A 26341-nucleotide genomic window follows, 5' to 3' on the forward strand; every position below is an offset into this window, starting at 1 on the left:
AACAAGTTAGGGCTTTATTCTTTGGAGCGCAGAAGGTTAATGGGGGACTTGATAGAGGTTTTTAAAATGATGAGAGGGATCGACAGAGTTGACGTGGAAAAGCTTTTCCCACTGAGAGTAGGGAAATTCAAACAAGGGGACAAAATGAGAATGGAGGGAACTGAAGTTTAGGGGTAACATGAGGGGGAACTTCTTTACTCAGAGAGTGGTAGCTGAATATGACCAGTGAAGGTGGTGGAGGCAGGTTCGTTTTTTTATCATTTAAAAATAAATTGGGATGGAAGGGAATGGACCGTCTGAGCGCAGGTATATGGGACTAGGGGAGACTATGTGTTCGGCACGGACCTGAAGGGTCGAGATGGCCTGTTTCCGTGCTGTAATTGTTATATGGTTATTATATGGTTGTTACCTACAATAGACACAAAAAGCTTGAGTAACTCAACGGGACAAGCAGTATCTCTGGAGAGGAGGAATGGGTGACGTTTCGGGTTGAGACTCGTCTTCGTAACGTTACCGGTCCATTTCTCTCCACAGATACTGCCCGACCTGCTGAGTTCCTCCAGCATTTTTTTGCTTTGGACAACAACACTGTCAGACAGTAGAGAAAACTGGGTTGAGAAGAACATGGAAGTTACAAAACTCCTGAATATGAAAGGTAAATTATGCTCAGCTTTAAGGCGCTTATTTTATACATTTTTGGCATCTTTTGAACTAAGGTACTTTTGTGATCTATATTTTACTCTGATAATGTTTAATTGTCAGGACAGTGTGGTGCACATGTGTGGAGAAACCTGAGCTAACTACAGCTCATCTCCTATTTTGGAAAAATGTGTCCTTCAAATCTGAGGCTTCCAATCTTCTAAAGTTTTAAGAATAAAAATGAAGAGTGGGACTTAGATTCATTGCAACATCCCACATGAAACCCACTCACCTATTAATATTAATGTGTGGGAAGGAACTGCAGACGTTGGTTAAACCGAAGACAGACACAAAGTGCTGGAGTAACTCAGTGGGACAGGCAGCATCGCTGGTGAGAAGGAATGGGTGACCCTTCTTCTGTCTACCTGTTATTATTAACCTGTTCACTGCCACGTTTTTTTTTTTCACTATTGGCCATAGCCCAAGTATACTCAGGGCTATGTTGAACAGGTTAAATCCATAGGTCTTCCTGTCAAAGACTTAAACCCCTGTCTCACGGTGCGAGTCCACCCACGCGTCAACCCGAGTTTAAAACAAATCAAACTCATGATAATCACGTAGAATTAACGTAGCGGGAAATGCTGGAGGAACTCAGCAGGTCGGGCAGCATCTGTGGAGAGAAATGGACCGGTAACGTTACGAAGACGAGTCTCAACCCGAAACGTCCCCACTCCCCTCCCCCCCCCCCCCCCCCCCCTCCCCCCACCCTCCCCCCCACCTTTCCCTCCCAACTCCAGTCCCGTCCCGACCCCCTGGGAAACTGAAGGGAGCGACAATCAACTGCCACGGTTACAAATAATGTCATACACAAGGAAGGGTAGATGCTGGTTGACAAAAAGTGAACACACAGTGCTGGAGTAACACAAAGACGCAGCAGAATTTTGGAAGCGTCATCCCGTCACTCATTCCTTCTCTCCAGAGATGCTGCCTGGCCCGCTGAGTTCCCACGGTAGACTCACGAGTCACTACGGTAAACTCACGGGCTACTACGTTCTTACAACGAGTTTAAAAGGTTAACATTTTTACTTCAAGCGTACATTTGACTCATGGAAACCTTTCATCATGTTGAAAGATTTTCACGAGTTAAGAAGTTTCCCGAGTACCTGCCGTTAGCGTTACGAGTTCCGACGTTCCCGCTACGTTAATTCCACGTGATTACCACGAGTTTGATTTGTTTTAAACTCGGGATCACGCGTGGGTGGACTTGCACCGTGAGACAGGGCCATTATGCAAAACCTAAATTCCCTGCTTTGCTAACCTGAGATATGGAAGTATTAGAATTACGATGTGATTTAATCATCTCACCCTACTGTTTGCAATTGTCTTTTGTAATCTGCCCCAGGCTAAAGAATTTTTTTAATACACCCACCAAAGTTCCATGTGGTTATGTTTTACATTCAATAACACAGGCCAGAGTGTGCTTTGCAAGCAGAGCATATTTCAGCATTGATACAACTTTTATCATCATTCGAAATTCAATCTTCCAGCTTTAATAGTCAGCTTGGCTTTTTGCATAGGAAATCATGTCTCTAGTCACCATGGCTCTGTGCGTCTCACCAATTGAGCATAGCATGAAAACTGGAACTACAGCAATTGTATGACACAAAATCTGCTTTCCCTTAAAATGAAGCAGAATCACTTGATTGAACACCCATGGTTCACCATAATGCTAGTGTGCTCCTTGACTTTCACATCAGATGTATTGGAATTGATAGGATGAATGCACAGTCTCACAGGGTAAGGGAATCAAGAACCAGAGGTTTAAGGTGAGAGGGGAAAACATTAATAGCATTCACACAAAGGATGGTGGGTGTGTGGAATAAGCTTCCAGAGGAGGTGGACAAAAGTGCTGGAGAAACATAGAAACATAGAAAATAGGTGCAGGAGTAGGCCATTCGGCCCTTCGAGCCTGCACCTCCATTCAATATGATCATGACTGATCATCCAAGTCAGTATCCTGTACATGCCTTCTCTCCATACCCCCTGATCCCTTTAACCACAAGGGCCACATCTAACTCCCTCTTAACTATAGCCAATGAACTGGCCTCAACTAAGTTCTGTGGCAGAGAATTCCAGAGATTCACCACTCTCTGTGTGAAAAATGTTTTTCACATCTCGGTCCTAAAAGATTTCCCCCTTATCCTTAAACTGTGACCCCTTGTTCTGGACTTCCCCAACATCGGGAACAATCTTCCTGCATCTAGCCTGTCCAACCCCTTAATAATTTTGTACGTTTCTATAAGATCCCCCCTCAATTTTCTAAATTCTAGTGAGTACAAACCGAGTCTATCCAGTCTTTCTTCACATGAAAGTCCTGACATCCCAGGAATCAGTCTGATGAACCTTCTCTGTACTCTCTCTATGGCAAGAATGTCTTTCCTCAGATTAGGAGACCAAAACTGTACGCAACCAACCAACTCAGTGGGTGCAGCAGCATCCATGGAGCGAAGGAAATAGGCCACGTTTTGGGCCTACTATCACAACATTTAAAAGACATTTGGATGGGTACACAGATAGAAAGGTTTAGAATATGAGCCCAAACGCAGACATGTGGGACTAGTGTAGATGGGGCATCTTGGTTGGCGTGGGCAGGTTGGACCGAAGAGCCTGTTTCCATGCTGTCTAGCTCAGTTCTTCTTCTTGTTATAGAGTCCACACACAAGATTAGAAGTTGTTCAGCCAGAACTGAACACACTTCTTGGCATCTGCACACAATGGTGTCTACCTTGCGCTTCTTGTGTGTGGCGGTGGAAAGATTGGTGGAAACAGGGCCGTGACGTGAACGCTCTTTCCTTGAACCCTACAGCTCAGTTGAGGATGTTAGTATCAGTACACATTAGTAATTAAACAAACCACACATTTCCCCAGCATATTTCTCAGCTATTCTGCTTATTCTAATGCAATATTAGTCTGCAATTTTATCACAGTCTTTCAAAGGTGGACCCTTTAGCATATGTCAGTGTGCTACAGAATGCATTATTCCTATTATCTACATTTTTTCATAGAAATACTATTGTGTATTTACTTTCCAAACTGCATTTGCATTTTTCATCGACTCATTTGAATTTCAAACAAAGCTTTGCATCTTGGCTGAATACACAACCAACAGAAAAAAAAAGTATCCTTCATAGATTTTGCTCAAGATGAATGAAGAATGAACTTTTAGCAATAGGGTCGTGTTTTCTATGAAAATCGAATAAGAATTGTGACTGAGAGTGGCCACGGTGGCACAGCGGTGGAGTTGTTGCCTTACAGCGCTTGCAGCCCCGGAGACCCGGGTTCGATCCCGACTACAGGTGCTGTCTCTACGGAGTTTGTACGTTCTCCCCATGACTGCGTGGGTTTTCTCCGAGATCTACGGTTTCCTCCCACACTCTCACACTCCAAAGACGTACAGGTATGTGGGTTAATTGGCTTGGTGTATGTGTAAAATTGTCCCTAGTGTGTGTAGGATATCCATTAGTGTGCAGGGATCGCTGGTCAGTGCGGACTCGGTGGGCCGAAGGGCCTGTTTCCGCACCATGTCTCTAAACTAAACTGAACTAAATTGAGCATTCAAAGAGTCTGAAAGCAAGTGAATGAACCTTGTTTAAGAAGCAGACTTGCATTCATGCAGTACATTTCACAAACTGGGGCTGTTCAGAAGCATTTCGGAACTCAAGTAATTTTGATGTGTACTCAATGTGTACTCAATGTTATAATGTTTAAAGGATACGATGGATGAGAAAACGAGCATGGTAAAATATAATACTGAGCACTGTCCGAGAGATTGTCAGAATGGAGAAAAATTGAACCTGAAAGAACTATGAGTGCACAGAGATTTCATCCACAATGTGTTCAAACCACCAAGAATAAGAAAGTGCAAAGTCAACAGAAAAACATAATTGATTAATTGAAAGATAGCGCTTGGAAACAGGCCCTTCAGCCCACCGAGTCCATGCCGACCATCGATCACCCTTTCACACTATTTTTATGTTTCGCATCCACACCCTACACACTAGGGAATAGTCAAGAGTGTTTTATTGTCATGTGTCCCAGATAGAGCAATGCCACTCATATCTGCCGCAGCACAACAGAATCTGTAAACATAGTACACTGTAAACAATATAATAAATGGGAGAGAAAAAAAAATATCTTAAAGATAGTGGAGTCGGGGGATATGGGGAGAAGGCAGGGGTTGGGGTACTGATTGCGGATGATCAGCCATGATTACATTGAATGGTGATGCTGGCTCAAAGGGCCGAATGGTCTTCTCCTGCACCTATTGTCTATAAAAAGTTCAGTGTGTATGTATACACATACTCACAAATAGACACAAAAATATATATATATATATGTGTATATTATATATATATATGTCTATTTATGAGTATGTGTATATATCTATATTACTAAAAGTCTGATCTTGACCGCTTTTGGCTCACTGTGCTGTGATTTCCGAGAGAACACCGCCACCTACGGCCGTCATTTTTGGCCACTTCGCTCAGAGCCCCCCTCCGCCTTCCGGGACCAGAGGATTTTTTCCATCGATAAAAAATCAGAGAGATATTAATGTTTATTTTGCCATTATCTCTGTTGCCTCTGCTGGAGGGAGGGGGAAGGACTGTACAACCAGGAAGTGGTGTGCCTCACTCAATCTCTGCAAGATGGAGGAAGCCAGAGGGTCACATCTCTCTGAGCTCTGAATAACACTGAACATATGTCTACTCAACTGTGAGTGCCCTTAATGTGGTTTGAAAATGAAGATATGGTTGGTTTGAAGTAAAAAGGCCCTGCCTGCAAATGGTTGTTTGGGGGGTTTGGGTTGAAGTGAAAAGGCACTGCCTGCAAATGGTTGTTTGGGGCTTTGGATTGAAGTGAAAAGGCACTGCCTGTAAATGGTTGTTTGTCTAAACTTGACAACTACCTGTTTGCACTATATTGATTTTGGAAAAAACGCTACCACTTACGGCTGTGATTTTTGCCATCTTACTCAGTCCCCCTCCGTTCATCAGGTGCAGAGGATTCTTCCCATCAATGAAAAATAAAAGTGTTAGTGTTTTAAAAATTTGAGAATCTCTCTCCTGTCAATCACACCATGAAGGCCACACCTTTTCCGGTGGGAGGTGGGAGGGATTATATAATCCGGAAGTGTGGGTGTGGCTCAGTCTCTGCATGATGGGGGAGGGAGAGATCACGACTGTCTGAGCTGTGAATCAACTAAACACACTGAATGTCTACTGAACTGTGAGTGTGGTGTTTTGTGTGGTTTTATGGTGGGTTTTTTGGTGGTTTCTCCCTAAAAATGGTAGGAAAATGAATTTGAATTTGGTGGCCTTGCACTCTGCTTGAAATGGAATTTCAAGGAATAGCCGTGAGTCAATTGTCAGGCCACCAGCTTTGATTGAGCTGCCAGCACATCAGGCTTGAGGGACTGAGCTGCCACTCCAAGGATCCATTTGGCCCACAATGTCCATACTAGCCCTCTGGAGACCAGTAGTCCCTGCAGCCAACAACACCCATACCAGCGCTCCAGAAAGCGCCCCCCTCCCACTGGCCACCAATATTGGAATTGGTGGAGAGGTGGAATATTGCGTCGAGGGACCAGCCCTCCCGTGTGAACATAGGACCCAACGGGTCCCACTTAGTCTAGTAATATATACATATATACACACACACACACAATTGGCCTACAAACCTGTATGTGTTTGGGATGTGGGAGGAAACTGCAGGACCTGGAAGAAACCCACATTGTCACAGGGAGTATGTGCATACTCCACACAAACAGTATCCGAGGCCGGGATTGAAACCAGAGTCTTTGTTGCTGTGAGGCACCACTGCATCACAAAAATGCTAAAAATGGTCAGAGCTTTAGTTTAGTTTAGAGATGTGGAATCAGGCCCTTCAGCCACTGAGTCCAGCCGACCAGTGATCACCCTATAATCCAACACTATCCTACAAACCAGAGACAATTTCCAGTAGCCAAATATCCTACAAAAATCTGCACTTCTCTGGAGTGTGGGTGAAAACCAGAGTAGCCAGAGGAAACCCATGCGGTCACAGAGAGAATGTACAAACTCTGTACAGACAGCGCCCGTAGTCAGGATCGAACCTGGGTCTCTGGAGCTACACCATTGAGCAGAAAATTATGTCAGAGAAGAAAGAGGCCATGTTTATAGTTGCAAAATGCTGGGGTAACTCAGCGGGACAGGCAGCATCTCTCGAGAGAAGGATCTCGCCTCGAAATGTCACCCATTCCTTCTCTCCAGTGATGCTGCCTGTCCCGCTGAGTTACTCCGACAGTTTGAGTATCTTTGCTTTAAACCAGCATCTACAGTTCCTTCCTACACAAGTTTATAGCTTGAGAAACCCCATTCTGAAAATGGTTTCCATTTCTGCATCTGAAGAAATAAGTGAAGAAGGGTTGTGATCTGGAATCACTACACGGGGATAGGAAAATGGAAAGGCAAAGAGATGTTATGGGAATGAATAAGATTTTCGCCAATTTATAACAAAATAGAATTTCACATTGTACCAAACAAACAATAGAACTGCAGAACACAAGATTCGCAATGGAACACAAGATTCTACTGTAATTAGCTAAAAGCAGGGATGATACCAAAAAAGTTCCTTACATGAAGAATCATTCATATGTGGGCAGCTCGGTGGTGCTGTGGTAGAGTTGCTGCCTTACAGCGCCAGAGACCCGGGTTCATTCCTGACTACGGGTGCTCCCTGTACAGAGTTTGCACGTTCTCCCCGTTGTTTCATTATGTTCTGTCTCTATCTGGACGATACATAGTGGACGATTAAAGCAGTCTTGCTTACTTGAACTTTATTGTCTTTGTGCAGTTGTCATCTCTCTGCCTCTGTAACGTTATCTGAAACTGGGCCACGAGCCCGGTGTCACCTCTAAAACAGTCCCCCGTACAACAGTACTTAAATAAACAATCCTATTGTTACACCCGTGACCTGCGTGGGCTTTTTTCCTGGTGCTCCGGTTTGCTCCCACACTACAAAGGCGTACAGGTTTGTAGGTTAATTGGTTTGGTACAATTGTAAACCGTCCCTAGTCTGTGTAGGATAGTGTTAGTGGACGGGGATCGCTGGTCGGTGCGGACTTGGTGGGTCGAAGGGCCTAAAGTGTGAGTGCTTGGGGTAAGGCAGGCAAGAAATACCCTGCAATTATTTCAGAATCATTGGAGGAAGCTACAGTGAGATAAATTAAGAAAATCAGAATGACCTCCTTCATCTCCAATTATCACTGTGATCTTAAGAATTGAAGATGTTATTGACACATATGAGAAGGATCTTGACCCAAAACATCACCTATTCCTTCTCTCCACAATTGCTGACTGTCCCACTGAGTTACTCCAGCTTTTTGTGTCTATCTTCGGCTTAAACCAGCATCTGTATTTCTTTCCATATGGCAACATCTTTAAATTGGAACTCACTGGAGCCACATCTAAAACCTACGGCACGGTGGCACAGTGGTAGAGCTACTACCTCACAGAGCCAGAGACCTGGGCTCGATCCTCACTACGGGGACTGTCTGTACGGAGTTTGCACGTTCTCCCCATGATCTGCGTGCGTTTTCTCCGAGTTCGGTTTCCTTCCACACTCCAATGACGGACAAGCTTATAGGTTAATTAACTTGGTGTAAATGTAAAAATTGTCCCTAGTGTGTGTAGGGTAGTGTTAGTGGGCGGGGATCGCGGGTCGGTGCGGACTCGGTGGGTAGAAGGGCCTGTTTCCACGCTGCATCTCTAAACTAAAAACTAAACTGTAGCTGCGCAGCGTCAAACAGAACATTTTATTACACTGGCATTTTGATGGTTCAAGCTGGAACATTTCATTAACCTTTGCAGTTTGATCTTTGAAATGCATTGATGACACCATTGCACTTGCAGTTCACGGCAGCATTGACTATCCATGTTAGAACTGGGGAGGAAAGAAACATTTAATGGCAGATATTTTTAGATAAATCTTTGCAGCATTACAAAGATTTGAAACATTTTATTAGAAAAATGTGCAATTCAAGTGACAGCGAATGTGGTTTTTGTGATAAATTAGGCAACATGTTGGTGATGCTCAGTTGTATTTCTTTGCTCTTTAATTGTTGTAATATCGCAAAGATTTATCTAAAACAATTGCAATCTATTTCATTAATCATTAAAGAAGTGCTTAAATGGTGTTTTGTTGACGATCCAAAGATATTATTAATTACGAAACATTGCTTCATTTATTTTTATGGATGGGAACACTTTTATTTAAAGAAAGATGCAGGAGGAGGTATACAGTAAGTAATAACTGATCGCAGGTGAGAGATTCTTTCAATGTAGGTAATATAATAGTGTACTGGTTAGGTTACTGGACTAGAATCCAAAGTTCTGGACCCTTGACCTGAGTGATTTGTTACCTAGAGAAGTTCATGCAATTGAATAAATCCAGAATTATTTCTGAAAAGCCGTGGCAAGGAAATGGTAAAGGAAAATATTTAATTGTCATTAAAAAATCAACTGGTTTGCTCATGTCCTTCAGAGGACTAATTCTACCATCCTTACCCCGCCTTGCCTATATATGAGGGAAGTCCCACCAATTGCCTCATTTTAAGGATTAGGGATGGACAATAAATGCTGACATTACATTTTACATGTGAATTAATAAAAGTTTATGAGTGTGATTTTAAATTTAGTCATGGGATGATGGAATGTAACTGCGGAGTGCCCAGTATAGTTTATTGTCATGTGCAACGAGGTACAATAAAATATTTTTGTAGCGTGCTGACCAGTCAGCGGATAAACAATACCTGATGACAATCGAGCCATTTACAGTGTAGAGATACTTGATAAGGGAATTAAAAGTGTGGAGGGATTGTAATATGTGATTGTAGATCTGCTTCTGTGGCTAGCATGCAAATAGTCACCTGGGTTGGGCGTTATCTTGTCATAATATCCATCTGATGTTTACCTTTTTAAGATGACGAAGGACTGTAGTGCTTTATGTATTCTGGAGAAGCTTGGATGGGTGAATGAGGAGGGGTTAAATATCTGATTGAGTGTTCAGAATGAGGCTGCAAAGTGCAGGATAAGGTGAGAGATATTTACGACTAGGTTGAGCAGGAATTTTTGCTGTGGGTCTTTGGAACTTCAATAAGGAATTGCGATACCTAACGCTGAGATCAATACAGATTGTAAACAAGGGACATCAAGGAATATGGGGGAGTCAAAAAGTAGGGGTGAGATACAAGATTAGCCACAGCCTTGCCAAGTGTTGAGCAGGTTCATGGATGCGTCCACTGTTTGTGTTTCTTAAATTCTCTAAAACACTTTTCACAGCATGACACTTTTATTTGGCAGCTCTTGGAAAACAGGTGAAAGCCACAAGTTTTACACGGTCTTCATTGATTGCTGAGAATTTTGGAGTTTGGTTAAATAAATGTTGTTCATTGCAAAGGAGCACTATTATTTGTAATTTTTTTTTAATTTATGAAGTCAAAGATGTAAAAATAAAAATTGGTTGGATGGTCACAAATTGGAATTCTTCATTGTTGGGTTTTTAACTTCAGTGTCAGATGACTAGTTAATGAAAATAATATTAATACATCACTGTAAAATGAACCTTACGAAGGGCTGATACATTATAACAGAAATAAATAACAAAAGAGAATGCTGGTAACCATTGGTAATATATTTATTAAACAAATTATTCAAAATGCAAACCCGCAAATTGGGATTTTCTGTAAAATCCTTAATTTGGTTAGACATGGGAAGGATGAAGAGATGAAGGAAAAGCTTTCAAGGATTAAACAAATTAATACAAGAAAAAAATGAGCTTGTATAATCCAAATTGTTCTTCCGTGAGTGGTTGCATTGAACAGATGATGTTGCCACAATTCAAAAACTTACCTCTTATTTCAATTGCAAAACAAAATTTACATTGAGATTGTACACAAAGTATGATGAAGGATGCCAAGTTATTAGATATTAAAAATGGCAACCACACTAATGCAATATATCTGTATCCGTGACCTGCATAAACAATTAATTCAATTTAATCTGCATTTATAACTATTGGAGTCAGCAAAATGGAGGCACGATCACGCAATAAATTCAACATCAAATCAGAAATAAACAAAATTAACAACTAGATGAAACTATTGTCAGATTGTGTGATTTGTACAGGTTGAGTTGTGAATGGATCATGTTTAACATTGCTTAAAGCACAAAATACCTGTAATCGCTTGTTTATAAATGTATTCATTATTAAACATCATTCCTTTATACACACACTTATTGATTTGGAAACAAGGATAAATTTCAGATTAAAATAAAATTTCAATTTTCTCTTGCAGTTTTAGAATCCTTCTTTTATTTCACAGTAATTGGTTTCAAGATAGTTGCAAAAATGTAGGATCTGAATCAAATTATATGAATTAATGATAGGCAAGAAAACAGCAGGTTCTAAGGATCTTAGTGAGTTAAATGGCAAATGTGAGTTCCACAAGGACACTCAATGCAGACATTATCAATATACTGGAATATTACTGAATACATATCCACCACATTGAGAGTCAATGTAAATGTCAGGCATTTAATAGACTGTGCCTGTCTGTTCCCCTACATAAAACAAAACACTTATTAATGAAATACTCTAACTTACCTAACAGTGAAACAATCTGGACAGAGTGAATTTGGAGAGGATGTTTCCACTAGTGCGAGAGTCTCGGATCAGAAGCTGTAGCCTCAGATTAAAAGGATGTACCTTTAGAAACGAGACGAGGAGAAATTTCTATATGCAGAGAGTGGTGAATCTGTGGAATTCATTGCCACAGACGGCTGTGGAGGCCAAGTAAGTGGATATTTTTAAGGCAGAGATTGACAGATTCTTTATTAATAAGGGTGTCAGCAGTTATGAGGAGTAGGCAGGAGAATGGGGTTGAGAGGGAGAAATAGATCAGCCGTAATTGAATGGCAGAGTAGACTTGATGGGCCAAGCGGACTAATTCTGCTCCTGGAACTTAGGAACCATGAACTTTCCAGTAAAATACTGGTGAAGCCCCTTTCACATTTTCTGTTGCCAGTAGACATTAGAAATCGCTAACTAAGTAAAAGCCTGTTAACAACTGATGTAATTTCACTAAAAATTATACTTATGGGCATATAGATTGTAATCCAAGTGCCATTGTCTTATTTCATGGCTGACCTCAATGCTATTACTTAATAATAGCCCAGTTTTTTTCTAATGTAGCCTAAGACCATGGTAACTAGCTTTGGTAAGATAAAATCAATGCTTTAGAAATAACAGTGGTTTGTCATATTATAACACGAATGACTAAATCAATATTTATGGAAAGATATGGATATTAAGTCATGTTTCCAATCCAGACGAAGTCGACCGAACAAACTTGTTAGACTGCTAGAGGAATACCTCTTATAGGTATGTAAGGCGTTAAACGAGGAACCATTCTAATGCAATCAATGATAGGGCAGACACTATAGCAAAGAGTGCACCCTGTGCAGTCTGCAGTTACTCGAGGAAGGTGCTTCTTGGCATCAAAGGTTATGGCCTAGAGAGAATTAAAAAGAGATTGGATAAAGAAATCAGAATAAAAGCTACAATAAACCACATAACATGCAACTAAAAAGTTAAGATAACAAGGTGCTTCGGAACTGTACTCCGATGACAATGGACAACATCTTAGTTGAGTTTGGAGAATAGCACAGAAACAGGTCCTTCGGCCCACCGAGTACGCGCCGACCAGCGATCGCCTCGCACACTAGCACTATCCAACACACTGGGGAAAATTTACAATTTTTAACAAAGCCAATTAACTCTACGTCTTTGGAATGTGGGAGGGAGGGAACCGGGGAAAATCTATGCGGCCACAGGAGGAATGTACAAGCTCCGTACAGGCAGCACCCGTGGTCAGGATTGAACCCGGGTCTCTGGAGCTAGCATCTATTCAATATACAGTAAAAGGTTTCATGTAGAATATGAATTGCTGGTTTGTTTCTGAGGATTACTGATGAATTGAAGAACACAGCTCGTGGGATGTTTAAGCAACACTGCATACTGGTACAAACCATCCTTCTCATCTGGAAACTTGATGTATGACCTTACACTCCTCTTCAAAATTACCGTTCATTTATTTAGAAACATAGAAAAATAGGTACCAGTTGAGTATATGATCAAGGGTGGGAGCGGAGGGCACGTATTCCCTCAACGTTACTCCTCATAAAATAACGATCAAACTTCAAACTGGTAATTTCTCGTTTAATCTTACTATTTTACTTCGGAGTCATGTGAGTGACTACGTGAAGATTTTAAAGCTCTGTGATTTCATGCTGTGGAAACGAGTCCATGCATCACATCTGCCTTGATTATGGGGAGAATAGTGTTAACATCATTAAACATCAATACGATATTTAAAAAACAACGATAAATTTATTAACACCAAATCATAGCCCCTATTTATGGGGTAAAATCATATTACAGAACTTAAGAGTGTCTCTGCAAATGTTCCAGGTTCAATGACTGGTTTATTATAAAATCGTTGGAAAGTTCTCTCCGTTGACCATCCTCCTGTCTTGAGGATTTGGTCCATTGGAACATCCAACTTCATAGCTGCCGATGTAGCTGCAGCCCTGGTGGAGTGAGATTTAAAAATGTTAGTGTCTCCTCCAGCCTTTATTAGGATCTGTTTTAGCCATCTCGAGATGGTCTGGACTGTCACTTTTTTTTGTGTGGCTGTTTGTAGCTGATTAAAAGTGCCATTTCTTTGCCTCTGATGATCCTTGTATACTCCATATATAATAATAAGTGAGTTACAATACAGAGACGATCATCCGTTGGGTAGGCCCTGAAGTCTATTTTAGCCCTGCTGACCCCTGTCTGTTCTGTTTGACTAATTCATAGATGTGAAAAGTCAAATTCCCAGATGAAATAGTCAAGTTGTCCAGCCTTAGTTTCTGTAGTGACTGGACCCTCTGTGCTGTGACCAAGGCCATCAGCATGACTGTTTTCATTGTTAGTTTCTGTAGGGACAGAGCTGTAGGTGGAGACCAAGAGGTACTGCTGTGGGACTTACCAACTGCCCACTGTGGCTAGCCTCCATCTCCTGGAGCCTGCCACTTTGGAGTATTTCCTCCAACAGCCGCTCCAACTGGCTCTTATGCTCTCGGGCACAGGCCACTCGTGGCTGCTCCTGATCCTCCAGCCGCTCCAACCAGCTCCAATGCTCACGGGCACTGGCCGCTTGCGGCTGTTCTAAGTTGGACTCATCGGAGTCTACGACTCTGTCTGTTTTTTGCCTCGCTTTTCAGCCCAGCCATGGTGTAGATTTGGCCGGTGCGGGAGCGAAGTCAGGCACAGCTGTTCCCATTTCGGGAGATTGGCGTGCCGTCGGCTGCTGCTGCCGCTGGCTGCCCGCAACTCCACGGTTCTCCCCTGCCAGCTTTTTCGCAGCCTTCCTTCTCGTGGGTCTGTCCATGCCTCCACCTGTAAGGTAAGTGGGAAGAACGCAGAGTCTCCTTACCTGCTGTTCCCGGTTTTTAAATCTGCCGTTAAGGGGATCGTCGTTCCCCTCCTGCTGTGACTCGTTGCAATGCGTGTAGCGATATGACACGCATGCGTCCTAGCGGGGGTTCTTCACGTAGTCACTCACGTGACTCCGAAGTAAAATCCAGCAATGCCACTCACTGGCTGATTCAAATCTACCAGTGACCCACAACATGGGACAATTGGTATTAGCTGCCATATTGTTCTGCCTAATACCACCTGAACAAATTTAACTAGTTCTCAGGAATAATAAAATATAAATCATTTGATGACTCAGTGGTGCAGCGGATAGACCAGCAGCCTCACAGTGCTAAAGACAGGGTCCAATCCTGACCTTGGGTGCTGTCTGTGTGGAATTTGCATGCTCTCTCTGTGATGGCCTAAAGGTCCTGTCCCACCAGCATGCGATTGCATGCATCTAGCGTGACCAAACGTGGTTGCTTGAGGCGTACGGCATCGCAGGGCCGGTCCCAATTCGGACCGCGGAGGCGTATGGAGTTGTGTGGGGCTGGTCCCGACATCATACTCACCAATCAGCTGGGCAGGAGGCGGGCCAACTGAATTTGGACATCACACTGCGATGTCATCACGCATCGGCACGCCGGGCGGTGACGTCATCGCTCAATGCCACGTGCTAGGCGTACGACGTCAAGACGCTGCGTGCGATGCCAAGAAGCTGCGTACGACGTTGAGATGCTGCGTACGCCCGTCGAGGCGCTGCGTACGGCCTCAATGCGGCTGCGGGCCGACAGGCCGTTGTCGCCCGGGATTTTCGGATAGCGCACGATTTTTGGAGCCCCGCGCGATGTCGGGACCAGCCCCGCACAACTCCATACGCCTCCGGCGATCGAAGTGGGACCGGCCCCGCGAGACCGTACGCCTCAAGTGACCACATTTGGTCGCGCTAGACGCATGCTATCGCATGCTGGTGGGACAGGCCCCTTAGTTTCCTCCAGGTGCTCTGGTTTCCTCCCACATCACAAAGAGGTGAAGGTTCATTGGTTAATTGGCTTCTGTAAATTGTCTCTACTGTGCTGGGAGAGGATGAGAAAGTGGAATAACATTGAATTTTTCTGAACGGTTGATCGTTGGTCGGTGCGGTCTCGGTGGAACAAAAGGCCTGTTTCCATGCTGTTTCACTAAACTAAACAGAAACTACACATTAAAGGATCAAAAAAATAGTTTTCAAACCATTTAAATATTCAAGAAAAAAGTAACACAATCCAGTTGTATTTGAATCTGAAATTAATTATTTTAAAATTCCAACTTGCTTTCAAGGCATATTAGAAATTTTCACCATGAATTGATTTTTTGTACAAATTTATCTGTATATCTGGACCTGGATCTGGATCTGGATGTAGTACGTTGAAAAGCTGTAGGTAGGGCATCACTCAGCACTGGACAATTTTTACATTTTATTTTTACAAGCCAATTAATCAAGCCAATTAACCTACAAACCTGTACGTCTTTGGAGTGTGGGAGGAAACCGAAGATCTCGGGAAAAAACCCACGCAGGTCACGGGGAGAATGTACAAACTCCATACAGACAGCACCCGTAGTCGGGATCGAACCTGGGTCTCTAGCGCTGCATTTTGCTTGAAGGCAGCAACTCTACCGCTGCGCCACCGTGACTGCCCTTGAATCATATAGTGTCCCATATTTCATGACAATTTTGGGCAGGAATATGGGGTTGCGAGGAATAGATAGGTCAGCCATGATTGAATGATGGAGTAGACGTGATGGGCCTAATTCTGCTCCTATAACTCATGAACATTCATGTAACCTGGTAGAAACAAGGAACTGCAGATTCTAGTTTACAAAAAAGGATATAACGTGCTGAAGTAACTCAACCGGTAAGGTAGTACCCCTGGAGAACATGGATAGGCCATGTTTCAGATTGGGACCCTTCTTCAGATTAGCCTGACTTGTTGATTTAGTCCAGCATTTTTTGTCCATCAATGTAAACCTCCAGTAGTTTCAAATATGGTGGTCGTGACCACAAAACTGTCTTTCCAATCATTCCAACAGACAGCACTCCAAGAAAATAAATTAACAGCTGAACAAGCAAAATAGTATAAGGAAAGCCTGGAAAATGGGATAAGAATAGTTTTCCCCAAAGTATGTAATCTCTCTGGAAAACAGAAGGCCAAATGGCCTATATTTTTTTATATCAGCAATTTCCAGAGTATTTGAAAATAAAATGGTGGTTTCACTGTCATTCGAAAGCTACACAGTTAAATCCAATAGATGGAGCTGAAAATACTCAAAGGTCAGGCAGCATCTGTGGAGAGAGTATTAGAGTTAAAGGGCAAAATTGCTACACATATTGCTACAAACCTCTACAGATAATAAGCTAAACGTAAATTTGATTTGCTTATCCTTTCGAGAAATGCAAAGCATTATAAATTCACCTTGCACAACAGCACAAAACAGGCATTGGTGCATTAAAGCTTATTTCCGCTTGGTTTTCTTTTCCATTGAAGTTAATGGGTTAGGAAATCTAGCATAGTGCAAGATAGAAACATAGAAAATAAGTGCAGTAGGCCATTCAGCCCTTCGAGTCAGCACCGCCATTCAATAAGATCATGGCTGATCATCCAAAATCAGTACCCCGTTCTGGCTTTTTTCCCATATTCCTTGATTCCGTTAGCCCTAAGAGCTAAATCTAATTCTCTCTCTTGAAAACATCCAGTGAATTGACCTCCGTCGCCATCTGTGGCAGAGAATTCCACAGATTTACAACTCTCTGGGTGAAAAAGTTTTTCCTCATCTCAGTCCTAAATGGCCTAACACTTATTCTTAAACTGTGACCCCTGGTTCTGGACTCCCCCAACATCGGGAACACTGTTCCTGCATCTACCCTGTCCAGTCCTCTAAGGATTTTATATGTTTCTATAAGATCCCCTCTCATCCTCTAAATTCCAGCGAATACAAGACCAGTTGACTAATTCTTTCACCATACGTCAGTCCCACCATCCGGGAAATTAACCTCTCTCAATAGCATGTACTGCCAGTGATAGATACAAAATGTTGGAGTAACTCAGCGGGCCAGGCAACATCTCTGGAGAGAAGGAATGGGTGACGTTTTGGGTCAAGACCCTTCTTCAGACTGATATCACAAGAAGACTTAGTTTTACTGTCTCCGACTACATTTTATCTGTTTGCTTTGTTGTCTTCTCCCAGCTAACAATGATCTATTCTACATATTCCTTGATCTCCATTCCCTTTCTCCTATTGTCACACCTTACACTTCCTTATCTATAAATCTCCCTCTCTCCCGACTGGAGAAGGGTCTCGAACCGAAATGTCACCCATTCCTTCTCTCAAGCTGGACTCCAGCATTTTGTGTCTACCTTCAGTTTAAACCAGCATCTGCAGCTCCTTCCTGCATGCTCTATTGCCTGAGATTAGTTTCCAGTCTGTGCCTTTCATTTCAAAAGATCCAACTAAAAATCAAAGAATTGTGCCAATTTTCTTTAACTTTGAAAGAAACTTGCTAACTTAGGCACCTCCGGGGAATTATAACAAAGGCCCTACCAGAAACAAGCCTCAAGCTGAAGTACTTGTGAAAGATCTACTGTACTGACACAATAGATGCTGTCATGTCAAGCTGCATGCCTGGTGTTCTGCGATGCTTTGTGTCTACTGTGTTCCTATGCATGCCCCCGTTTTCTACAATTGTCATCTGGCAGGGTATTGACAAATTACTTCATGTGAACTGTTGTCACCCAACAATAGAGTGTATGGTTTTGAACTCGTGGGATGCCAGTGAGATAACACAGAGCCAGTCAAATCCTGAAATACTTGACGTAAACGTTGAAAACAACAATCAGGATTAAATATTACCATTCTCTGAAGTTACCTCTTTTGAAATCCTAAGTAGTATGAAATCAGGTCCAAGGGACTTTTAGCTCTTGATCCTGCTAATTTATTAATATTAATTACTTTAAGATCTTCAATCTCATTAGACTCTGCCTCCCTACAATTTCTAGTCGGGTATTAGTGAATACGGCAGTGACACACACAAATACTCTCAGACACAAAATATTCCACTTGTCTATCATTTTCTTATTTATCATTATAAATTCAGAATTTCTGCTCCTAAGGGACACATGCTTTTGCTAATTACCATTTTAAACGTTGGCAAGTGCTCTTACAATTCTAACTACATCCCTCATAAGTTTATTATCATATTCCTTATTGTTAATTTCTTTGTTATATTCTTCTCCAATACTTAGACTTCTTGGCATGCCTCCATTGTAAGCCTCTTCTTGTAATTCAATGCAGTCCTTAACCTCTCTAATCAGTTACGTTTCACCACATTTGCATGGATTTTTTATTCCTCAAAGATCCTTGCAATCTTAGTGAAGTTAGTTTGGCTCAGGGTATAGTGATTGTGCAGTAGTTACATTACCAGTCAGGGTATGCTGCTAATCCAGAGATAGGCACGAAATGCTGGAGTAACTCAGGCAGCTTCTATGGAGAAAAGAATGGGTGACGTCTTGGGTCGAGACCCTTCTTCAGATGAAAGTCACGGGAGAGGGAAACGAGAGATACAGCCGATGGTGTAGAGAGAAATAGAACAAATGAATGAAAGATATGCAAAAATGTAACAATGATAAAGGAAACAGACCACGGTCAGCTGTTTGCTAGGTGAGAATGAAAAGCTGGTGTGACTTGGGTGTGGGAGGGATGCCTGAACTAACAATCCAGAGACTCTACGTTAAATCTCACCACAGCAGTTATGCAATTGAAATTCAGTTGACAAACAGGGGATCTGAGCGGTGGGTGGAAGAAAACTCAAACTAAAGGCATGACCGAGGAACTTGAAAATCACCAATTGCTGTGAAAGTCCAGGAGGGAGATCAACAGTCTAGATGAGTGTAGAGGAGACAGTCGGAACCTTTCTCTTAGGGTGGAAATGTCAAAGTCTGGAGGGTATAGCTTTAAGACGGCTTTGCCACAGATGACTGTGGAGGCAAAGTCAGTGGATATATTTAAGGCAGAGATGGATAGATTCTTGATTAGTACGGGTGTCAGAGGTTGTGGGAAGAAGGCAGGAGAATGGGGTTAGGAGGGAGAGACAGATCAGCCATGATTAAATGGTGGAGTAGACTTCATGGGCCAAATGGCCTAATTCTACTATCACTTATGATTTTATGAAGATCAAGGTAAATGTAGAATGGATTATTGTTAGCTGAGGGGAAGTTGACAACGAGGTGTACAATCAGTCACACTTAATCAGGAGGACAGTGAAATGCTTGTATCACTCTATGTTTTCTCCCCATTGTCATTTCAGCCATTTCCACTGCTTTGGTTTCCAGTTTTCTGAACACAACTGTTTCCCCTTCAAAGATAGACAAAAAAACAGGATGACAGCAAAGCTAGTATGATGATTAGGGTGGGGAAGGAACAGAAAGGGAGGGGACGCAAGGGTTACTTGAAGTTAGAGAAATCAATGAAAGAACACTGCAGCCATTGTCCACTCTAATAAATATGCGGACGGGCGGCCTCTACACAGCCACTGACTGGCAGCTGCACGTCGATTTGGGAAAAGGGCTTGAAATTTCCACAGCACATCACAGCAACATCACTCCGGCCAGACATGATCATCACCTCCGAAGTGGCAAAACAGCTTATCACTCTGGAGCTGATTCTGGGAAGAGCTGACAGTGCCCTGGGAGATGTGCCAGGACAGAGCGTATTAGAAGGATGCTCACTCTGCAAGCCCTCAACCAGTTGGGTATTACGGGGCTGGCAAAGAAGAGAGGCCATTCAATCCGCAAGCGAAACGCGCACAAGTACCATTAAGAGGGCTGGTGGGAGATGTGCGCAGCTTGACAGGGGCCTGGGTGAGGATGTCTGAAGACCCATACTGTGAGCCCATAGGATGGGTCCCAGGGCATGTAGAGGCTGTTTTTTTGCTGTTTTTTATGTAGGATGCTGTGTGTGTGTGGGGGGGCTCTGCAAAGAATCTCTCCCCCTCAACCCTTGTCGGGTTGGGTATTACGAGGAGGGCTGGCAGGAAGAAGCCGGGGACTCTGGGGCCACCGTTTCGCAATCCGCAAGCGAAGCGCTGCTGCTGCAGCTGGAAGCCACTAGGTGGCTTTGGATTAAGAGGGCTGATCCGTGGGCGGTTGCTGCTGGGGCGCAAGTCGGGGCTTGATCAACCCCGGCTGGGTCGCCTGGGCGAGGGTGTCTGACGTTGTGAGACCCGAAACACCTGATGACCCCAGGTCACATCACTGAGGATGGGTCCCAGCGCATCTAGAAGATGTATTTCTCACACTAGACAGTTATTGCACTGCAAGCCTGACCCAGTTGCTACCTGACCCGCTGCGTTACTCCGATGTTTGGTGCCTATCTTCAATGTGAACCAGCGTCTGTAGTTCCTTCCTACATGTTTCACCTTCATGTCAACATCTCCACCTCTCACTAGAAAAACACCTAATTGCCTATGGTAAATCGCCCTTGCTAGGTAGGTGAGTGGTAGAATCTAACACACCAGGAGAATAAAATGGGATTAGTGTAATGTGTATATGGATACTTGATATTCAGCGTGGACTTGTGAGAAGAAGGGTCTGTATACTTGTTGTGATGACTCAACAACTCTTGACCCAGTTGCACTTTGCCAAAATAAACATCAGCCCTCATGGCAATTACTTTGAATGGAGGATTTTCAGAATTGTATTAAATAATGAGTTGTTCCTTTATATTGTTGGTTTTTTTTCCTTGGGAACTGGTCATTGAGGAGTTATAAAATAAAGGAAATATAAGTAAAAGACCAAGAGGTGGGATTTGAAAAACAGAAAAGCACACTACCAGCACTTAGTCATCTGCTACTGATGTGTTGGGCACTTTTAGTCTTATTTTTAGCACTTTTGGACACTTTAGTTATGTTGTTCTGGACTGAAAACACCTTATTTACTCAGTTAATGCTTGTGGCATTCTTTTCTCATTCCCTTCCTAAGCCCTTGAAATCCATTCTGTCAAACTAACTCAATGATTTACTTCCCCTCAAAATAATACCAGCGCCAACCTGACTGGATGAAATACTTCATTGTGTTATCTTGACTGGAACCCAAAACTAATGGAAAATAACCACAAAGTGCTGCTGCAGGAACTCAACGGGTCAGGCAGCATCTGTGAAGGGAATGCACAGACGATGTTTGGGTCGGGACCCTTCTTTAGAATGATTAGAGTAGGGGAGTGGGGGGGGGGAAGCTGGTAAAGAGAGATAAAGAGGGGCATAACAAAACCTGGCAAATGTTATAAAAATGTAAGAAACATGAACTGCAGATACTGGTTTATACCAAAGATAGACTCAAAATGCTGAAGTAACTCTACAGATCAGGCAGCATCTTTGGAGAAAATAGATGGGTGACGTTTCGGGTTGGGATCCTTCTTCAGACTGATTGTAGTTGGGAGAGTGCCAATACAGATATCTATTTGAAGGTCAGATCTTATATTGCACCACTTCTGTTGCTCTTGCCCAGTATATATGGCAGTGGACTACAACCTTCCTGGCCGCAGACATTCCGCTGAATAGTTGCTCAAAATGAAAAAAATAATAATAATTACACTGTGGGCAACAAAGCCTAGAATCACAGAGAAAATCTATTCCTGCAAAGTCCTGTGAAAGAAGAATAAATTGTTAACATTAAAGGTTGTTAACGTTTTAATGGCTAGAAAGAAATGCTATTTCATCCTCAATTCCTAAACATCGTGTTGTGGAGTCACATCAGCAGCTCGTGCTTGATGGTGTGTGAAGAAACTTTGCTTTCCCCACATTCATGCTGAAGTGAATAAACTTTCAACACCCCGAAGATAGACACAAAAAGTTGGAGTAACTCAGCGTGACAGGACTGGAGAGAAGGACCTGTCGAGACCCTTCTTCAGACTGGTTAGGGATAAGAGAAAAGAGAGAGATATGAATGAATAGGTTTATTGGCCAAGTGTGTACACATACAAGGAATTTGCCTTGGTGCTCCGTTTGCAGGTAACAACATGAAATACAGTAACAATTAAGAATGACACATAAAACGTTAAACAATAATAAAACATTACAGTTTAAACAGTGATGCGGAGAGATAAAGAACAATGTATAAATGATCTGCAAAAAAGTAACGATGATAAAGGAAACAGGCCGTTTTTAGCTGTGTGTAGGGTGAAAATGAGAAGGACTTGAATGGGGGAGGGATAGAGAAAGAGGGAATGCGGGGGCTACCTGAAGATAAATCAATATTCACACCACTGGGCTGTAAGCTGCCCAAGCGAAATATGAGATGCTGTTCCTCCAATTTGCATTTGGCCTCTCTCTGACAATGGAGGAGGCCTAGGACTGAAAGGTCAGTGTGGGAATGGGAAGGGGAATTAAAGTGTCCGGTAACCAGGAGATCAGGTAGGTTCAGGTGGACTGAGCGAAGGCGTTCAGCGAAACGATCTATCTTTTTTAAAAACATTTTATAACATTTGCCAGGCTTTGTTTTGCCCTCTTTGTTCAGTACAGAACTGTTCAGTACAGAACTGCCAGAGTCTGCGGAGAAACCCACAGTGAGAAGAATACTGGCTTGACACTGAACTTTTATTGAATGAAGTAGCCTTGCTGTATATTTGAATGACTATTTCCCAGCACCCCAGAGAGAGAGATGGAAACTGCGATAGATACCATTACAGGCAGATAAATCTGTTGTGCTAAATGTACAAGCTATTATATCATGATTAAAGCCTTTGCAAACAAAAGAAATGTGAACAAACTTGTAAAACGGCTTGCTTTAAAAGGGATCGTTTTATGAAGTGTGAAGATCCTTTTGAGCTTGATTGGGTGAATAAGAAAGAATGCCATTACGCCAGCACTATAAATAAAATAAAATGATGCAACTTTTATAGAAAATAGTTGATTCCATTTCATTACAACTTGTAGGTCTCAAATTATTGTGTAGCAGACATAATGATGAGCATAATCCTGACTATATTTTGAAACAATAAAATTAAATGGTCATATGTCTTGAGTTAAACCACAAATAAGGCTGCAGGGGGAAAAATGTAATGCTGATGCATGAGGTCTCAAATGTATACCCGAGCTGCTTTTGTGTTAATAACTAAATATCCTCTGATATTTTTTGCTCTTACTGAAGATTCTTGAAAATATTTTTTTATTTGCTTGCAGGCAGCTATAAAGCTATGTCTGAATGCCAAGATGGGGATTCATAACTACTGTGATGAGAGACGAAATAAAGAAAGACTTGTCTCATATGGTTTGATTTCAATTGTTTCCCATAATCATACAACAGGAGCTCAAATCATGTCTTTAACAAGAAAATGTATTTTTGATTACAAGAGTTCCGCATGTTAGACATATGTCAGAATTTCCTAATAGAGTCATAGAGTGATGATACAGTGTGGAAACAGGCCCTTCGGCCCAACAGCCCACACCGGCCTTGACATGTCCCAGCTACAGTACACTAGTCCCACCTGTCAGCATTTGGTCCATATCCCTCCAAATCAGTCCTATCCATTTACCTATCTAAACTGCTTCTTAAATGTTGCGATAGTCCCAGCCTCAACTACCTCCTATGGCATCTTGTTCTATACATCCACCATTGTGTGAAAAAGTTACCCCTCAGATTCCTATTAAATCTTTTCTCCTTCATCTCAAACCGATGTTCTCTGGTCCTCGATTCGCCTACTCTGGGCAAGAGACTCTTTGCATCTACCCAATCTATTCCTCTCATGATCTTATACACCTCTATAAGATCACCCCTCATCCTCCTGCGCTCCAAGGAATTGAGTCCCAACCTGCTCAACCTCTCCCTATAGCTCAGGCCCTCTAGTCTTGGCAACATCCTTGTAAATCTTCTCTGTACACTTTCCAGCTTGACAACATCTTTCCTATAACATGGTGCCCAGAAGTGAACATAAATGTGGCCTCTCTAACTTCTTACACGACTGCAACATGACTTCCCAACTTCTATATTACTATGAAGTGTAAACAAAACCTGACCTCTCCAGGGCAAGGTGAGTTTTCTCTGGCCTCTTGTGTTCATGGTTGATGGATAATCCAACTGTCACAGCTTTTGTGTAAGAGTGAAGATCTTTTCACTACAAAGTTCAGATATTGTAGAAGCAGATAATCCACAACAGTTCTATAGATTCAGGGTCGGACCTTCAGAAAATACATGCTTCAGACCGTATGGTCAGATGACATTAATATGATTTTTTTCTCAGATTCTCTCATGCATAAACTTCAATTAAAACCACATAAAAGGAGGGATTTTTTAACCTGTAATTTGGGGCAAAGCAATTCTGAGATTATTTACTGATATATTTTAAAAAAAGGACATGTAGGGAGAAAGCCAAATTACTGATTTACAAACTCTAATTAGCAGATTTGTGTTATTGACCCACAGTCTTGTTCGTAAAATACTTGGTATCAATCTGAATCGTTTGGCTTCAAGTAATGAGCAACATGCTGGTAACACGCCGTGAATTCAGTGGCATATTTCATTAGCAGAGTCTTGGCTTGGTGGAAGATGAAATGTTTGGTTTTAAATGATTTCCTTAACTGCTTGAGGATGCGGGACTGATCATCATATGAAAAAAAAGCTCCAGTTTCATAACAGCTGCGGCGAGCTTTACATCACCATCACCATAGTTTTTCTCTATTCAAACTGCAGCCCCAAAGATTTGAGTGCATAACTCCAGACTGATCTTCCAGTCTGAAAGCATAGGCAAGATAGACAATCGGAACCTTTTTCCCAGGATGGATGAACATGTAACAAAAATAAGGCCCTGGTGAGACCACACCTGGAGTATTCGGTGCAGTTTTGGTCTCCTAATTTGAGGAAGGACATTCATGCCATTGAGAGAGTACAGCGTAGGTTCACCAGGTTAATTCCCGGACTGACATATGATGAAAGAATAATAATAATAATAATAACTTTATTTGTTAAGCACCTTAAAAACAACCAAAGCTGACCAAAGTGCTGTACAGAAAAAAGAAAACAAGCAAGACATCATAAAACAGGCAGAACAACAGAACATACAACTGCACGAGGCGCATTTTGGTCTCCAATAATTAAAACACAAGAAGGACAAATAAAGTTTCATTCGACACCTCACTTGTCTACAAAGGCCATGGAGAGTACAGCGTAGTGATTTCACTAGAGAAGGGGCCTGTTTAATTCCCGGATTCATTGACAATATCGGAGATGACACAGCAAAGGGGTCCCTCTGGGCTCCGCTTAGTCTTTGGCTCAATTGAGAAGCTGATCATCTGACCTGAGAGAGCGGGAGGGCGAATAAGGGTGAAGAAGCTCAGATAGGTAGGACGGGGCAAGACCACTTAGGGATTTAAAAGTAAATAAAATAATTTTAAAACGAATCCTATACTGAATGGGTCGACTGGGCTAGTATTCACTGGAATTTAGAAGGATGAGAGGAGATCTATAGAAATTCTCAAAGGATTGCACCCTGGATGCAAGAACAATGTTCCCGATGTCGCGGGAGTCCAGAACCAGGGATCATAGTTTAAGAATATGGGGTAGGCCATTTAGGACTGAGATGAGGAAAAACGTTTTCACCCAGAGAGTTGTGAATCTGTGGAATTATCTGGAGGGAGGTACGAGAGTGACGTTTAAGATGTCTTTTTGATAGGAGAACGGCTCTGCAGGTGTAGAGGAATATGGATCATATACAAGCAGAGGATATCATGTTTACTGTGGCATCAGGTTCAGCACATATATTGTGGGCCAAAGGGTCGGTTCCTGTCCATTACTCTTCTATGTACCATGTGGCATTGCAGAGGCTGAGCAAAGGTGACATCTTTTGAAAGAGATGTTAAACTGCTTTTTTTCTCCCCTCTGACGAGGGCAGAAAAATCATATGGGACTATTTCAGAATAGAGTGGAGGAATTATCGCGGTGACTATCTGGAATTTTACTCCATGACATTCAAAAATGAAATTACCTGTCATTATCTCACTGACATTCTTGGAAGCTTACAGTGCATTGACTGTCTGGCAAATTTCTTAGAGTGGACAATGGAGGCACTGTTGTTTCATCGATTTCTCTAACTTCAAGTAACCATTGCATCCCCTCTCTTT

The 26341-nt window shown here is 42.4% G+C and overlaps 1 protein-coding gene across 1 annotated transcript in view; it reads right to left on the bottom strand.

Annotated features, from left to right (window-relative positions):
* Positions 1-10353: 10353 nt before the first annotated feature.
* LOC129700783 (dihydropyrimidine dehydrogenase [NADP(+)]-like) overlaps positions 10354-26341 on the bottom strand; it is a 637641-nt gene continuing 621653 nt past the window's right edge. Inside the window, exon 23 of the mRNA XM_055641481.1 lies at positions 10354-12247. Coding sequence (XP_055497456.1) covers positions 12089-12247 — 159 coding nt within the window. The 3' untranslated portion in view covers positions 10354-12088. The remainder of the gene's footprint in view (positions 12248-26341) is intronic.

This window comes from Leucoraja erinacea, chromosome 10, assembly GCF_028641065.1.
Source record: "Leucoraja erinacea ecotype New England chromosome 10, Leri_hhj_1, whole genome shotgun sequence".
Lineage (NCBI taxonomy): Eukaryota > Metazoa > Chordata > Chondrichthyes > Rajiformes > Rajidae > Leucoraja > Leucoraja erinaceus.